General features: G+C 50.6%; 1 protein-coding gene across 1 annotated transcript in view; it reads right to left on the bottom strand.

Moving 5' to 3' along the window:
- Positions 1-17,604, bottom strand: part of COL22A1 (collagen type XXII alpha 1 chain) — a 291,312-nt gene that overhangs the window by 119,258 nt on the left and 154,450 nt on the right. The window contains exons 28-33 of the mRNA XM_007940570.1: positions 15,434-15,466; positions 8,142-8,195; positions 7,846-7,899; positions 6,779-6,832; positions 3,604-3,657; positions 3,186-3,239 (exon numbers count right to left, since the gene is read on the bottom strand). Of these exons, the coding sequence (XP_007938761.1) occupies positions 3,186-3,239; positions 3,604-3,657; positions 6,779-6,832; positions 7,846-7,899; positions 8,142-8,195; positions 15,434-15,466 (303 nt within the window). The remainder of the gene's footprint in view (positions 1-3,185; positions 3,240-3,603; positions 3,658-6,778; positions 6,833-7,845; positions 7,900-8,141; positions 8,196-15,433; positions 15,467-17,604) is intronic.

Here is a 17,604-nt window from a genome sequence, read left to right as displayed (position 1 = left end):
TATTTTCCTTGATCTGTCTCTCAATCCATTGAAGATTCTGCTTCTTCCCCAGGGATGTGTTCTGAGTCTGCATCCTGGTCCCTTCTTTCTACTGCTTTATCTTGGTTCTTCACATGAACTGTGATGGTCTGTTGTCTCCAAGACATTGTGATATTTTTGTGTTTATATTTAATTGGTGACTGTATATTGGAGTAATTTGCCCAAGATTTTCATTTCTTTGTTTGGTCTGGATGTTATCTGAGTAAGCAGGATCCTGTGCTCCTCTAGTCCCTAGTTGGCAGCACTTATGCACTCACCACCTATCTCCATTCCTGTCATCAGCCTCCAATATGTCCATGCTGTCTTTGGCAATCAGAGCCTATTCTTAGGTCCCTAGAATCTGAACACGAATGCTGTCATTTTAAATATCCAAAATGGTCACCATGTGTAAACATTCAAAATGGCTGCATCCTCCCGATAGCTGAGAGTCCACAGCTCAGTTTGTCGCCTTCTTTGATGTTTCATTTTTTAGTCATCAGCTACTCATGCAGTAGTCCATGCAGGCTTTGGTGAGCAGGGCTGATTTTTAGGTTAATTCTCAGGTCCTAACACCACTTGGAAATATTCAGGCTGTCTGTGCTGTCAGGACAGCTAATAGTCTGCAGTTCTGTTTGTCTCCTTACTTACTGTTTTCATTCATGTTCTTCTGCTAGTTGGTATTTAATCCACTTTTGTATCCTTCCTTTCAAAGCTCAGGGCTCCAAGGATTATCTTCTGTATCTATGTCAATTGGTTTCCCTTTTCTTTGCTGAAGAGGGTCTGTGCAGCTTATCTGCCTATTCTGCCATCTTAACAGAAGTCTTCCCAAGCTGTAATGTTGATGGGCACAGACTGCCACATCTTGGTGGGTTCCAACCATCAGCCTGTTGGTTCACAGTCCAGTGCTTTAAAATCTGTAGCGCCAGAGCTCCCTGAATGCTCAACTAGCCCTCAAAACCCCCTAATTCTCATCACTCCTTCTAGTTAACCAATGCCCTGCTTACATGCCACTAGGAATCAAGCTCTTTCTCTGGACACACTATAGTCAAGGCAGAGCAGATGAGGCTGGGCCCTCTTCCCTTACACAAATGCCTCCATCCACCACTGCAGGCTAAGACATGCTGTATTTTCTTTTGGTCCAAAATATTTTTAGCACCTGGTTCGCAAAAAAAATGATCTTATAATCATCTTGTTGTGAGGTGCTATAAAGTTAGCACCAGCAGCTAACATTGCCCCATCCACTAACATTCCCCAAACCCCAAAATGCCATCCACAGGTTGATTCAACATTTGTTCTCTAAGGTAAATAATTTTTCCCTCTGCAATGTGTATCTCTAAATTCAAACTTTGGGCCAAAATTCAAACATTTACATCTACTCTTGCTACATCTTGCTGCAAGATAAAAGAGAAGTCACTCCTTTAAAAGGCTCCAGGTAGAGTAGACTTGAGGAAATTCATGTTAAGATGCTTAGATTTGTGTGTGCTTCTATGGAGACCCAGTGGGGACTGAGTGGGTGCTGGGACCCCGTTTGTGGAAAACCTGCGGTTGGGGGCAGGGAAGTGGCCCTGGTGAAGAACTGTTTTTCACCCCAGTTGAGATACTTCAGCTAAGACAGGGTAAGATAGGAGAGCAGACATCTGACTGAATCTGAAGCCCAAGTCAGCCCAGCTGAATCAGTGAAGTGAGTGCCTGTTTCCCCATGCTCTGGCTCAGTATCAGTAAACATCAGAGACGTGTCCTAAAAATGCGTGGTCAGAGCAGTGTGACATGGGAGCTCTATTCTCCAGGGTAGATTCTCCTCCTTGGATCCTGGGATGTTGGTGGTTTTGGGGGGGATAGTGTCTCTCTTCTTCTCAATAAATAATGCTCTTGCTCAAAGCTTAACTGGCAGCACAGCTGTGGGATGGCTGCTTTGGTGGACTGAATGGTGAGAAAGCAGGGTTTGAAGTCAGACAGATGTGGACACACCTAGCTTTGTGGCTCCCTAGCTATGAGACTTAGGGCAAATCAATTAACCTATTGGAGCTTCAGTCTCCACCTCTGTCACATGGGGATTCATCCAATTCACAGCTCTGTGAGGAGGGATAAATGAGATGATGAGAGTTCACAGCCTCCTCTCTTCCCTGAGACAATAAGCATGCAAATGGACAATGGCCAGACCACTATGACAACAGAACTGTGACCCACAACCTCTGGAGCAACACCCAGGAAGCCAGAACACAACCTTTTGAATAACTGGCCCCAAACAGTCAGAACTTGGCCAACAATGACCAGTTTCTCTAGATGTTGCCTCTGGTTCCAACTCAGGACCAACCAGAGAAAGTTCAATTTGCCAACCTAACCAATCACATCAGTGTTATCAGAAGCCAGATGACAGGATTTCTGCTTGCTTATCCTGGACACGTCTTTGGGAAAGACCAATAGCCAGAAAAGAACCCCACGGTTAGCACAGCAGAGGGTCAATGAAAACAAGAGACTCTTCCCTGAGAGTCAATTGCCACAACAATGGACTGAACCATGGTGCGTGCTGGGCAATTCTGTTATCCATAAGGACGTCATGATCAGAGCTCACTCAAAGGCAGGCACTACCATCAACCTCACTTGAGCCCTGGTTCTATTAGCCTGCTCCCGCTTCCCCACATCACCAGCCTCCAACCACACCACACGTGAAGCTGGCCCCTTCCTCACAGTCAAGCTGGCACTCCCTTGCCAGCCCCTGACCCTCTGCTGAATGCAAGTGACGGTGGCCCACTCCCTCACGGCAGCAAGCTCTCAATACGCAACCTCTGCTTGCTCTCTGGTGGCACAGTGGTCAAGAATTTGGTCACTAACCAAAAGTTCAGTGGTTCAAACCCACTAGCTTCTCTGCAGGAGAAAGATGAGGCAGTTTGCTTCCATAAAGATTTACAGCCTTGGAAACCCTATGGGACAATTCTACTCTGTCCTATATGGTTGCTATTGAGTTGGAATCAACTCAAAGGCATTGGGTTCTGGGGGGCCTTGTTCTCTGGTGGGTGGTCTCTGTTGATTCTCACACCTTCCACTTGGAAAGGCTCTGCTGAGTCCTGGGTCCTAAGCTGGCCATTGTAGCTCAAGAGCCTCCTTCCTGGCCTCATTAAGATGTTCCGAATAGACAGTCACACACAGAACCTGACACTGCATCTTACCTTCTCGCCATGCTCCCCATCTTTCCCAGGGGGGCCTCTGGTTCCAGGGGGGCCCTGAAGAAAGGAAAGTTACTGACATGGTGAATTAAAGACGACCAGTGAAGGGCCCACAGGGAAGGGCAGCCAGGCCCCTTTACAGTCAGTAACTACACTTCTGCCCCTCTGCTTCCCACCAGCTCCTAGCCTGTCAGAGATGAAGACAGATCCACACTTCCTGACTTCTGAGCCTCAGGCCCCATCCCCATCTCTATCTGCTTCTCCTCTGGGGCTAGTTGTACACTTCACAGATCAGACCGCTTAACACACACCTGTCGTGTTACCTATACCTCTGAGATTCAGGGAGAATATACAACTTGGCGGCTGGACAATGGGAGCCCACAACTAACGCTGGTGTTCTTGTGCTGCCTTGAGTACTCACCACACCTCCTGGAGGGCCACTGGGACCAGGGGGTCCTGCAGGTCCAGAAGCTCCCTGTTCAGAGATAGGAGTTCAGAAAGGCCAAATGTATTCATTACAGGAGTAGATCCCACTTTCTCCCTAAACCTGCCTCCTGCTCAATTTACTGGGGTTTCATCTAACCTGACACCCCCTCCCCACACATCTAGACCCTTCTGTGTGACTCTGGGGCACCCCAGCAAGCCAATTCACAGAAGGGCTCAGAGTGGAGCAGAGTGGGAGAGTCGAGCAAGGCTGGAGGAACCTGGCAAGCTCCATCACAATGAGGCAGAGTTTGTGCGTGTGTGTGGTGAGGGTGGGGTCAGGAGGTGAGGAGACACAGCCCTGGTCATGGCAGGGTCTCAGGGGGTCTGGCCTTTCCTCTCAGTTCAGGGGAAAGGGAACACTGGAAATAGAGAGACTGTTTGGGTGTGTGTTGGAGAGAAAACACTGTGGTCTAACGAAGGTCAGCTGGAAGGGTGTGGCCAGCCTTGGAGACCAGAGAGAGTATGAGGGTTGGCAGTGGCTGGCCCTGGGTGGTAGAAAGAGGCATGCCCCAAGGACACACAGGAGGAAAGGCCAGGGCTTGGAGGCCACTGGCTGGTAGAGGGCGAGGGAGGAGCTCCTGGGGAGGCCAAGTGTGACTGGAGCGATGTCAGCGTAGTTCACTCTGAAGACACAGGCACCATTTGTAGAGGGAAGGCATATGGGAGGGGAGCAGAGGTGTGTGGGGTGTGTGTGAGTGTGGGGTGTGTGTGATGTGTGTGCAGGAGAGTGTGTGTATGAGCATGTCACTGTATGAGTGTGTGGTGTATATACAAAGGTGTGTATGTGTGTGCGCACAAGTGTGTGGGTGTGCATGTGTGGCATGGAGACATGTAAGTGTGTAAATGAGCGTGTCTGGAAGTGTGTACTTGTATTTTATGTGTAAGAATGTAAGTGATATGTGTGCAAATGTAAGTGTGGTGTACGTGTGAGTGCATGTGAGGGTGCATGCTTGTGTGAGCATAAGAGTGTAAGTGTGAATCTGAGCAGGACTCTGTGTGGATATGTGGTATGTGTCAGTGATGTGTGGTGTATGTATATAAGGGTGTGGTGTGTGTGTATTAACATGTGGTGTGTGTAAGTGTAGCTTTGCATGTGTATGTGTTCATGGAGGTCTGTGTATATAAGTGTATGGTGTGCAGAAGTGTATGTGTGCTGTGTGTACATGTGTGAGCACAGGATAGTGTGTGTGGTATGTGTATATAAATGTGTAGCATGTCAAAGTATATGTGTTGTGTGAATGGATGTGTGTGCATGGGGAAAGTGTGTGTGTGGTGTATATATAAGTATGTGGTATGTGGGCATGTATAGTGTGTGTATGTGTGTGCATGGAGAGATTGTGTGAATGTGTGGTGTGTATAACTACATGTATAGTGTATGTGCATATATATGTGTGCATGGAGAGAGTGTGTGGTGTGAGTATATCAGTGTGTGGAGTGTGTAAATTTATATCTGCACAGAGAGTATGTGAATGTGTGTGCAGTATGTGTACACAAGTCTGTGGTGTATGTGAGTGTATGTGCTTTGTGTCATGTGGGGGATGTGTGGGGTATGCATGTATGTGTGTACACATAAAGTATTTGAGTGTGTGCAGTGTGTGTACAAGATTGTGGTGTCTGTACGTGTGGCATGTGTGCATTTGTGTGCATGTATGGAGAGTGTTATGAGAGTGTGTGTGGTGTCTGTATAAGAGTGTGTGGTGTGTGTTTATAAGAGTGTGGTGTGTGTTTATAAATGTGTGGTGTATGTGTGGTGTGGAGGGAAGTGTGGTGTAGGTGTGTGCATGGAGAGTGTATATGGTGTGTGTATGCAAGTGTGTGATGTGTAGTGTGTATGTATGTGCACATGTGCAAGGAGAGTGTGAGTGATGTGTAACTATATGTGTGGTGCATGTGCATATGTATGCATGGAAAGTGAGTGTGTGTGGTGTGTGTTTGCTTGGAGAGTGAGTGTATGTGATGTGTGTGGTGTAGGAGTGTGTGTAGTGTGTGGTGTGGGGGATATGTGGGGGTGTTTGTGCATGGAGACTGTGAGTGTCTGGTGTGTGTGTGTGTGTACATGTGTGTGCATGGAGAGTGAGTGTGTGGTGTGATGTGTGTGGTGTGTGATGTGCGTGTGCATGGAGAGTATGTATGGTGTGTGGTATGTTTTTTTGTGTGTGCATGGAGAGTCAGTGTGTGTGTGTTTGGTGTGTTATGTGTGTGGTGTATGTGCATGTGTGTATGTGCATGGAGCAAGAACCCTCCTGGGGCTGGGGGCCGGCCCCTCCACATGTTGCTCCCCACTGCCCTGGGCGCTGTGGTTTTCAGCTCAGTGCCCCCAAGTGTACCCAGCCTCCTCACTCACACTCTGCTTCCAAGCTGAGCTGGGTTCAGAGATCTCTCTGCCAACAGGGAGGGGCGTGCCGTCCACCCCCTCTCCATGGTGTGCACATGGGACACTTGGCCCCAGGCACAGGCCACAAAGTCACAGGAGGGCTTTGCAGCAGGAGCTGCGCTCTCACTCTCATACCTGCGTCCTCAGAGCGAATGGGGACCTGCCGACTGCTTGTTGTGCTTCTCGCAGCGTCAATGCACCCGGGGGACCCAGTAAACCCAGCTGAGGCAGGAGTTGGTGCCACGGCTGAGCCTAAGCTCTGTGCACTGACTGGACTCTAGTCGGCCGGGGCGGGGAGCAAGGCGACGCCGTGGGTGTGGTGGGTGTGGTGTGGGATCAGACACTCCCCTGGATCCGCAACGCAGGGAATACGGGTGAGGCAGGCACCCAGCAGCAGAACAGGCACAGGCGTGCACGTGGCACGAGGGTGTTTTTGTAGAGGGGTTCACACGTATGTGAGTGCGTCAGTGCGTGTGCCCAGGTGTGTGCTGGATATGCTTGTGGGCACACCACTGAATATCACAGGCCTGTGAACGAGGTCTGTGTGTGTCCGTGCGGACGAGCCACAGAATGCTGGAGGCGTCTCTGTGGCCAGGGTGACCCAAGAACAGTGCCGCCCCAGAGGCCTCCAGCCCTGGCCGGTCACTCTGCTGCAGCCCACTGTCGGCCCGCCCCTCCTACTCCGCCGGAGCAGAGCGCGTGCAGAGTGGGCTCCACAGGGGATGCGAGGACTCACCGGGTTGCCAGCTGCTCCGGGCCCCCCACGGTCTCCTTCTTGTCCCTTGGTACCCTACACAGGAAAGAAAAAGGGGGACGTAAGACATCATGGGCAACATGTCCTCCCCTCCTGGGAGAGCCCCCTGGGAGACCCATGCTCATCGGGGTCAGTTGACCCAAACCAGAAGGACGGGAGCAGGGTCAAAGGTGCGGAGAGTCACGGTGCGTGCCCTTTTGCTGAGCTCTGCACTCCCATACTCTGGCTGTCGTGAATGGTGAGCACTGGACTAAAACCACAGGGCTGGCGGTTCAAGTGGAGCCTCGGAAGACACGCCTGGCCTGGCAATCTGCTTCTGAGGTCACAGCTTTCAGACGCTGTGGGGCAGGTGAACTCTGCACACATGGGGTTAACGCGAGTTAGAACTGACTGGACCTCAGCTAACAACAACGTGTCATCCTCACAACCAGCCAGGAAGTGGGTGTTCCCACTGACCCTTCAAGTTACTGAGGTGGGACCGCCCAGGCTCACAGGGCTGGCAACTGACCACGCAATGCTTGAACCCAAGACACGCTGCTCCAACAGGCCCTACAATCCGTGCCTCTCAGGGAACTTGAATCACTGCCCAAGAGAGACCTCCGGACAAGCTAAAACTGAGACTATTGTATGAGAATAAAAATATGAACGCACATCGGGTGTCATTGACCAGAGCAGCCACTGAAGGTTGGGGGAGAGGGGCTTCCTGTTTCTGAGAATCTAACAGTTCCAATATGGCTGTGTACCACACACCAGGGAGGGACAGCAGGTGGGAGCTGGGCATCAACTCTTTCATGACAGGGTAAGGACATCTTGGGACTAGAGGCAAGGCCCAGGCCCCATGGCTGTGTTTGAGGGAGCCTTGTGATGACCTCTCCCCCCAGGGGACCAACAAGAGGCTCGCAGGTCTTGAGGTGTTATGTGGCAGTGCCCCCTGGTGGGCATTCCAGGAATGCCAGGTGAGAGTGGCCAGGGCAGCAAGGGAGTAGCAGAGGGGACATGGGGCTTCAGAGACCCAGAGATAACCCAGGAGAGAGAGTTGGCTTCCTTACCGGCGGTCCAGGGGGTCCTCGAGGGCCCAGTTCTCCGGGATGGCCCTGTGATCCCTGCAATGAAATGACCGTCCATGAACAGTCTCCCTGAGCCTTTCTGGGCAGATGCAGTGGGGTGGGCACAGCCAGGGGGAGGGGAAACATGTCCCAAGGGAGGAAGAGGAAGGAAGGGGCTGCACTCAGCTCATGGCTCCTGTGGTTGGGCTGATCCCTGTAGCTGGTGACCCTTGGATACCCCCCTGGACAGGTGAGCAGCTGCACAAGGCATGGACATGGGCACAGGGTGCGGGACTCACCGGCTCCCCGGGCACGCCGGCATCACCCTTCTCTCCTTTGGGGCCCCGCTCCCCCTGTTGATGGAGAATGCAGAACAGGTCAGCCAGGGGCACAGCCCCCACATGCAGTGCAGGCCCCTCAGCTCAAGCCACACACCCCGGTCCTGGTATGCACCCGCTCAGTGCCCACCCCCAGAGACTGCCCCTCTGCTGGGGCTCTTCCCTCCCCACCCATTAGAGCCTGACCTACTCTTCCTCACCCTCAGTTCTGTGGTGAGAACTGCTTCCCCAGGGAAACTTCTGTCCGGGGCAGATTCGCCCCCTTCTGCCTCCAAACAAAGCCTCTTCCTACCTCAGTCTGGATCAGTCTGTCCCACTAGACACAGACCCCAGAAGTGGGACTAGAGGCAGGGCCTCTACTGCCCTCCCCTCCCAAGCTACTGAGTGACCCCAGTTAGGGCCTGCGTGACTCTGCCCATCACCCGTCCACTGGAATCTACACTGTTGCCCTCCTTGGGAGGCAGAGGCAATGAGACCCTGTGTGCAAAGTGCTTCGTGGCAATGTCACAGAAGAGCTTTTCACTGGGGGGCTCATCCCCACCTCTACCTCCTTTCCCAGCAGCTGCCCCAGGCTACGGGCTGAGCTGAATTTAATTCACAAAGACGCACTGAACCCTGTGACTGTATTTGTGAAATCAGGCTTCTCTTTGCAGTCTGCTGTCAGAGCAGGGAGAGCGCATACTACTCCTGGTTCTTTAGAAGCATCTTTCTTAAAAAATAATAATAATTTATTTTTGGTATTATTGAAACTACACACAGCAGAACAAACACCAAGTCGACACTTCCTACGTGTCCAATCCAGTGACGCTGATTACAACCTGGGAGCTGCACAGCCATTCTCATCCTCCTCTTCCAAACTGTCCATCCCTCACTGACATAAATCACTGCCCCCGAAGGTTGCTGTCTAACCTTCCGAGTTGCCATTGTCCATTCGATCCCATATAGATACATCGGCTAAACTGTTGTTTGGTTGAAGGAAGACTTCTGTAGATATTTTGGCTTCAAGTTTAAAGATGATCTCAGGCCAATAGTGTCAAGGTTCCCCCAGCCTCCATGACACCAGAAAATCTGGATTCCATGAGAATGCGAAATTCTGTCCTGCGTGAGTAGCATCTTTTATAAGAGAAGGAAGGACATGGAAGTAGAGCTACACGGGGAGGACAGATGCCATGTGACAGTGGCGACAGATGCAGCCACGGCCAGCAGAAGGTGCCAAGGATTGCTGGCAGCCCCACAAGCTGGGGGGAGGCCTGGACAGTTCCCCTCTCAAAGCCAAAGAAAGAATCCACATTGCCAAGGCCCTACCTCGAACTTGTAGCCTCCAGTGTAAGAAATAAATATAATCCTGCTCTTTAAAGCCAGCCCCGTTGTGGTCTTTTCTTAGGGCAGCCCTAGGAGACCAGGCCACAATACTACCATGATCTCCACCATGGTCCTTCTAGGAAATTTCCAGTGGTGGGTGTTTGCAAAATTCTCTGCCTGGTCCTCCAGGCTCGTGGCGATGCAGCACATAAGGACAAAGGGCTTACTGCAGGCCGTGCACCAGGGGAAGGCCGATGCCTCTTCACTGTCAGTGTTGGGGGGGGCGGGGTTGCAGGTGGCAGTGAGACAGGCTCAAGACTCCTGGGTGATTAGGCTGCCAGAGGGACTTTGGGGCTCATAGATACTCAAGACATTCCCTCTCTGGCCTGGATGTCAGCAGATGGTGCTCCTCACCACACTGGTGCACAGCAGGTCCCCAGCCCTGGCCTGGGCACTGGGAGATGGCACGCCTCACAAAACTGATGCAGAGTAGGCCTGCGGCCCTGGCCTGGGTGTCAGGAGATGGTATCCGTCTCACTGCACTGTCACACAGTAGGCCCACAGCCCTGGCCTGGGCTTCAGGAGATGGCACCCCACGCACCAGCGCACAGTAGGTCCCCAGCCCCAGTAGGGATGTCGGGAAATGGTGCTCTTCACTGCACCAGCGCACAGTAGGCCCCTGGCCCTGGCCTGGGCATCAGCAGATCGTGCCCCACCACACCCATGCACAGTAGGCTGGCAACCAATAGTTGTTGGATGCCTGAACACCAATGGTTTCTTTCCCTACTGACTGCACTGTTGACATGTGACAAGTCAAAAGCTATCCTGGAGCTCAGTGTCACCCTTGTAACCTCAGGGCATGGCATGTGGCATCCTGGAGGACTCTCTGAGGCCAGAGTTGCACTGGGCCACCAGAGATGGCTGCTTCTGAACCATCTACTAACCCCTCTGACAAGTCCTTCTTGAGTCCTGACCTATAATTTCTCCAAGTTTGAGCAGCCTGTCCTTCCTCTAGTTAAGGGACGGGGACGGGGATGGGTTCCCTCTCTTATGTACTGTCTCCAGATAAGGGGATCTGCACGTCACCTACAGGTCCCTGCTCTCTCAAACCGTCCATCCCCATGGCCGCCTCATGACTTCACTGGGGCTGCAGCCAGCAGCACAACATCCTCAGGCTTGGATGTGGGAGCAGCAGGAATTTGGCTGTCCCACCACTCCTCCTCCTTGTTCTATTCTCTCCCTTAATTGTGCTGCTCACCTAGCCCCTGTACCTTCCTGTCCCACACCTGTTCCTGCCCTGCAGGGCCTCTCAAGGCACTCACTAGAGAGGGCAGGGAGAAGCCATAAAGAATAACACCATCCAAGCCCAGCAATACAAACACGGTTGCCATGGCAATGGAGGTAGGCCCAGAGAGAATCAGCAAGAACCCCCAGTGAATCTTTTTTTTTTCTTTCTTTCTATCTAGTAGACACAATTTCCTTGATTTGCATCTGAAAGTGGCTTCTGGGCTCCCACAAAGGTGCAGACCCAGCAGGAAGCCGGTCACCCACCAGATTCTAGAGGACAGGACAGGCGGAATGCTCTGGAAATGATCTTTGACAAGCTGGATGGGTATGTGTGTCTTCAGTAGATGGAAGCTTGTGGGTCTCAGGGTGGACCCAAGAGAGGGAGACCCAGAGACAACAGTGCAAGAGGACAGGAAGGTTAGTGGGTGACCTGGGCGAGGTGGGTGGGATGGTCTGTGGGGGAGCCACCTCCACCTGGCAGGATGAGTGAGACTTGAACCACAGCAGTAGGCAGGGACCAGTCTGGCCACAGCATTATGACCAACAGGCCAAGCCACAATCCCGACCTCAAAAGTGAGGCCTTTGCAAGGTGCTCAGCTTCTCTGAGCCTCAGTGTTATCACCTGTGAAATAGGCCAGTCAGCAATGCCCTCAAGGACGGCTGAGCATTAGATGAGACAAAGCAAAGAAGACAACTAGCACTGTGTCCGCTGTGGTGGACATGCTAAGGCCTTTTCCCAGGGAGCCCTTCTTCCGAGAGAGTGGGAGGAATATGAAGGTGCACGAAGTGAAGACACTGTTGATGTAAATGTTACATGGTGCACACCTGCCTCTGCAGGAGCCAACTTCAAGGCATTCCATGTGACAAAAAAGCAAACACATCACTTACATTCAGTCTTGAAGTTGGTTTTATAATTGTGGAGTCCGGGCTCAGAGAAGAAACTGATGGGCACATTTTCAGGGGGCAGAGGGGGCTGGGCATGGTCTGGGGGCCAACACCTCTTCCATCAGCAGCTGCGAGGGCCTCACTTTGGAGTCTTCTCTCAGTCAAGGGAGGGGACACCCCCAAACCTGTACTTCCCCACGGGCATCTCCCAACAACTTCCCCTGAAGCCCATGCTGTCCAGCGAGGCCCCCCTCCTCACTTCCTCTGAGGGTCACCTCCAAGGTCAAGGATCCTGGCACCTGGCTCAGTCCTTCCACAGGCTTGGTTCTTTCCAAGCCCAGGCAGATCTTTTTAAAGCTTTATCAAGGTTACCCACTTAACACTGAAAGCAAGGAGAGGACAACTGCTGACGTTTGGGTCTCTCTGCTGTTGTCTGCTGTTGGGCAGCAGGCCAACTTTTGAGAATAGACTCACACCATGGGAGCAGATGTGTGGAGGCACGTGTCCTGGCCTCGTGCTCCCAACAGTATAGAGAGCTCCTGAAACACTCGTTTTCTGAAGACCATTCAGGAAAAGAGGAGGAAAACAATCCCTCAAAGTTGCAGTGATGGGAAGCCTTTGTTTTGTTCAAATGTTTGAGGCTTTTTCAGAAGAGATAAACGCTCCCTGAAATGGCCACGCCCTCCCGCACACAAGCCCACTGGCTTCGAGCCTCTGTCTCTACGCCCAGCAAGGTCCGCTGTCTCTGGGTTCCCTTTGATGCCAACATCCACTTGTAACTTTTCTCTCTCCCACTAACTCTTTCATGTTCCACCATCTAAATAATTCCATCTCCTCAGAATCAACAGCAATTCTCCATCCCCAAGTCCACAAACTATTGCTTAGTCTGTATCCAAGTCAGAACTAGCCTGTCATGGGTGGAGACAGGTCACTGGGCAGAAAGGCCACAGTACTCAGGCCCTGCCCAAAGCAGATGGCCTAGTGCCAAGGAGCAGGACCGAGCTCAGCCAGGCCAAGCTGAGGGGAAAGGAGCCCGGGTGGAAAGCAGGCAGCCTGGGGGCTTGTGGGCCCTGATAGAGTATCTGAACTTGGTCCTGGAGGGCAACAGAGCCATCTGCCCCAACCACCTTTCCAAGCTGACAAAAGTCAACCTTGGAGTGTGGTCCTCTTCAAGACAATACTCCTGACAGGTCTCAACCAGTCATGTGAGTTGACGCAACTGGTGGTGACCTGATGTGTGTCGGGGGAACTGTGCTCCGTGGGTTTGCAGTGGCTCATCTTCAGATCACAAGGTGCTTCTTCCATGTGCCCCAGGTGGACTTGAACCTCCGGCTTTTCAGTTTGCAGCCAAGCACGTTAACCACTTGCCCAGAAACTCCTAACCACAGGAACCATCCTCATTTGTCAGACACTTGCCTTCCCACCCTTCCTTGCAACTCCAGGTGGTCTGGCCCACGAGATGAAAGGACAAAAGAGGAGGGTGGTGCTGGGGGCTGGGGAAGATTTTGTGTTCTGGTTTGTGGTAGTTGAGGTTGTGTGTTCACTTGGCTGGGCCATGATTTTGAGTGGCTTAGCAGCTGGATGTAGTTGTTCCCCAGGATGAGACTGGACATAGTGTAATCACCTCCATGGTGGAAACTGCTGTGAGCAGCTAATTAGCTGAAGGGGAGCTGCCTTCTAAGCATGGCCTGCTTCCAGTATCTACGGAAGAGCTTTGAGAAAGGTCTCTGGCTTTTTGCTCCTGCAAAAAGGTCTGTCATCATATCCAGGGCCGAGACTTGAATCGGTGGCCTGCCATGTTGCCTGCCAATCTTGCAATTATTGCCTTCACAGCCTGTGACCCAACGATGTGCTATGTTACTTGCTAGTCTTGGATTCATCAGCCTCAGCAGCCAGCAGTTTGCTATACTACCTGCAAATCTTGAATCCGCCAGCCTCTGCAGCTGCGTGAGTTAGGAGATGCCTCTAGCTTGACATTTGATCCATGGACTTGGGATTTGACATCTTCTACAACTGGGTGAGCCATTTCCTGGAGATAAAGTCCTCTCTCTTTATATATATAAAAGCTTCACTGGTTTTGCTTCTTTGGAGAACCCAGCCTAAAACATGGTCTGGGAGAGCTTGCTGGTGCCTCCCCTTCCTTCTTCCTGCACAGACATAACCCAAGGGCTACAGTGACCCTCTTGTGGCCCAGACAGGACAGGCATGATGGAAATCACCCTGCAGAAGAAGATGGTGGAGCAGAAGGAGAGAAAAGTAGCCTGGGAGGTGTTCACACAACATGGCACCAGGTTGGGACTGTTTGCCTCCCTGCAGCCTTCCTCGGTGAGGTCAATGTTGCTTATACCACTGTCCACTGGGTCTTCTGCTCCTTGCATTCCCATGTTCTCTTAATTTACAAATGCTAACCATCTGGAGCCCGTTGAGAATTTCAAGCCATAAAAACTAGTTGCCTCATCCAGAGCAAAGAAGAATGAAGAAAACCAAAGACACATGGAAACAATTAGTCCAAGGGACTGGTACGCCATTCAATCCAGCCTATATGACTATGAGACCAGAAGAACTAGATGGATCCCAGCTACCAGTGTCAACCACTAGGAGGGGGATCTATGTCAGAGATCCTGGATAGAGTGGGAGAACAATGTGAAAAAAAATTCAAAATCATAAACAAACCAAACTCATTGCCATCAAGTTGATTTGACTCATAGAGACCCCTCCTCGGGTTTCCAAGGCAGTATCTCTATGGAAGTAGATTGCCCAACCTTCCTTCTGAGAAGTGGCTGGTGGGTTTGAACTGCCAGCCTTCTGGTTAGCAGTCAAATGTCTTAGACACTATGCCACCAGAGCCCCCAACCCCTACCCCCACAAAAGAAAGGGACCAGGTTTGCTGGCCTGATGGAGCCTGGTAGAACCACTGAGACTATGGCCCCTAGCTTCCCTTCAGATCTGGAGTTGAACCCACTCCTGCGGCTTCCAGCCAAATAAAAGACAGGTATATGAGCTGAACATTTACATTAGATAGATACACTCCTTGGAGAGATCAATCATAGGAGAATAGAAGGGCTGTGTGTGCACAAGGAGACAGCTCAGGGGCAGGGCAGTAGTGCATGGGAGGGAAGGACACAGTGAAGAGTTAACTATGAGGAGGAAGTAGGAAGAGAGCTGTTGCGCTGTGGGGGACTACAGTCAATGACATGAGACAAAGTGTATATGAACTGCTATATGGAAGATGAATTTGCTCTGTAAAGTTTCACCAAATCACAATTAAAAAAAACCTACTTGCCACTGAGTTGACCCAGACTCAAAGCAACTTCAAATGTGTCAGACTAGAACTGATTCCTGGAGTTTCGATGGCTGATTTTCTAGAAGTACATGGCCAGGCCTTGCTCCTTGGGGCCCTCTGAGTGCCCTTGAACCACCAACCTTTCGGTTAGCAATCTAGTGTGCTAACCATGTGGTCTACCCATGGACTGGTTCACCCAGGGAATGCCAAATTCAGGTAAGTCACATGGGGGGCAGCAAGGGGAGAATGTTGGGAGGAGAGGAACTAGAAAACAGAAGGGTCCGCGCAGGAAGATGCCCACTGCTCCCACCTATGTGCTGGTTCCTAGCAGCCCTAGTTCCACGCTGGCTGCTCCAAGCAGGACTCAGGGCCCTGCAGAGCCCTCCCACACCACTGCAGGGCATGGGCTGGATGTCCAGATGCCTGGCAGTGACCACCTTTTGGGCTGGGAGCTAGAAGACACCCATAGAGCATCTAGCCACGGGGCCCTACTCACCGGCATTCTCGGGTATGGTGTGAACAGGGATGTCTGAAAAGAAAACCACAGAAGTTAGAAAGACATGCACCCATGCACTCTGATGTTTAATATAAAAACACCTATCTTGGAGATTTACCCAGTAAAAGAATACAGCCTCAACATGTCCTTTAATTATTATTACTTTTAATAATTAGAACCATGGGATATCTAGGCTACATGGTAGACACTGATATAGTGATACCGCCAAGTAGCTTTCCAAATGGGCAATTTCCAATCTCTTTCCCAAAAACAAAGGGCATGGGATTTTCCTGCAGGCTCACAACACAGGATGTTATCCATCTGAGAGAGATAAAATGTCAACACAACCAACGTTACCCTACATTTCTGATTCTAGGATTCTTCCAGCATCTCTGTGGGATGGCTGTGTGTCATGGCAGAGGGTGAGCTTGTGTGGGGTGATAATGTGACTTGGATGAGAAGAGCAGAGGAAGGTCTCTGCCCAGAAGGATGGGGTATGTGATGCCCAGCTTTCTGCTCCTGGCAGACAGCCTTCGGCAGTTCCCTGCTCTGGTCATATTCCGATCGTTCCCTGAAACATCTGCCAGGTCAAGGCCAGCACGGGCAGCCATGTCAAGCCTCCCCGAAGCCAACGGCTCAACGAAGAGAACCTCCAGGTGAGAACTTTGGATGTGAATCTTGAAAAACTGAGGTACTAACATACCTGAAGTGGGTGACTTCAGGCCTAAATTAAACCCCATTGTGAAATGAAAAAAACGCCAGTCAGCCTTTTTGTCACAGTTCTACTGTTCGAAAAACAAAAGCAGAAGTCAAGATTTCTAACCAAGGTAAAGACTTGCTTAGTGTCTGATGAGAAAATTTTCAGCTGGCCCCAGAGAAGGCCACTGGTCAGCGGGAGGATGAGAAATAAAACAGAAAATAAATGAGGTAAGAACTTGTAAGTAACTTTGTAGCTAAAATAGAGATCAACTCTTAGTCCCAATGAAATCCTCACCCACTGAGCTTTCCCACTGCCTATATACTAGCCCTTTGTAAAATGTGTAACTAAGAGAGGAGACAGACTTCAGATGTGGCCGAAAAGGAAGCCCTGAATGAGTGCTTTGTTAAACAACTTTGAGGATGTACTAACTCTCAGGCTGGGAACCACCTCAGGATACAACCCATCAACTTGCTGACCTCTTTGTCTGTAGCTTGTTAGGCTTCCTCCCCACCCCTACCTGCCTGTGAGCACAGATCTTTTGTTTACTATACCTTTTGTAAACCCTTACTGTTCTCCCTGCAATTCTGAGCAGTGCAACATCTTGCATGATGTCTGTAAATGTCTCCGTATTTTGAAATGACATTATTCCTTCAATAATTTTTTTCTAATTTCTAGTGCAGTACCAGTCTAGTATTTTCCAATAAGACAGAAAAAACATTAAAATAACAAAAACAAAAGGATAAAAGATAAAATGTGCCTCCATTGTAGAATTTTGGGTAGCAATAGAGCAACAACAGTAGTTATTTTTAATGTTGTTGTTGTGAGGTGCCATCAAGTCTGTTATGACTCAAAGCGATTCAACACACAACACAACAAAACGCTGCCTGGTCCCGTGCCGTCCTCACAATCCTTGCTGTGCTTGAGCCCATCGTTGCAGCCGCTGTGTCAGTCCATCTGTTGAGGGTCTGACCCTCGACTTCACCAAGCATGATCTCCTTCTCCAGGGAAAGGTCCTTTCTGACAATATGACCAAAGTAGGTGAGACAAAGTCAGGCCATTCTTGCTTCCAAGGAACATTCCAGCTGCAGTTCCTCAGGGACAGATTTCTTCATTCCTCTGGAAGTCCATGGAACTTTCAGTATTCTTCGCCAACGCAAAAGCATCAACTCTTCTTTGGTCTTCCTTATTCATTGTGCAGCTTTCATATGCATATGAAAATTGATATGTGACTGAAAATACCATGGCTTTGATTAGGCGCACCTTAGTTTTCAAAGAAACATCTTTGCTCTTCAGCACGTGAAAGAGGTCTTTCGCGGCATATTTGCCTAGTGCCACATGACATCTGATTGCTTGACTGCTGCTTCCATGGGTGTTGACTGTGGATCCAAGTAAAATGAAATCCCTGACTGTTTAATTTAGTATCTGTTATTTGCCAGAAGGGAGCTCTGGTAGCATAGTGGCTAAAAGCACT

The sequence above is a fragment of the Orycteropus afer genome, unplaced genomic scaffold (assembly GCF_000298275.1).
Source record: "Orycteropus afer afer isolate SDZICR_OR568_19922 unplaced genomic scaffold, OryAfe1.0 scaffold00069, whole genome shotgun sequence".
Lineage (NCBI taxonomy): Eukaryota > Metazoa > Chordata > Mammalia > Tubulidentata > Orycteropodidae > Orycteropus > Orycteropus afer.
The sequence above is the reverse complement of the archived record's forward strand: the minus strand, read 5'-3'. Positions and strand labels throughout refer to the sequence as shown.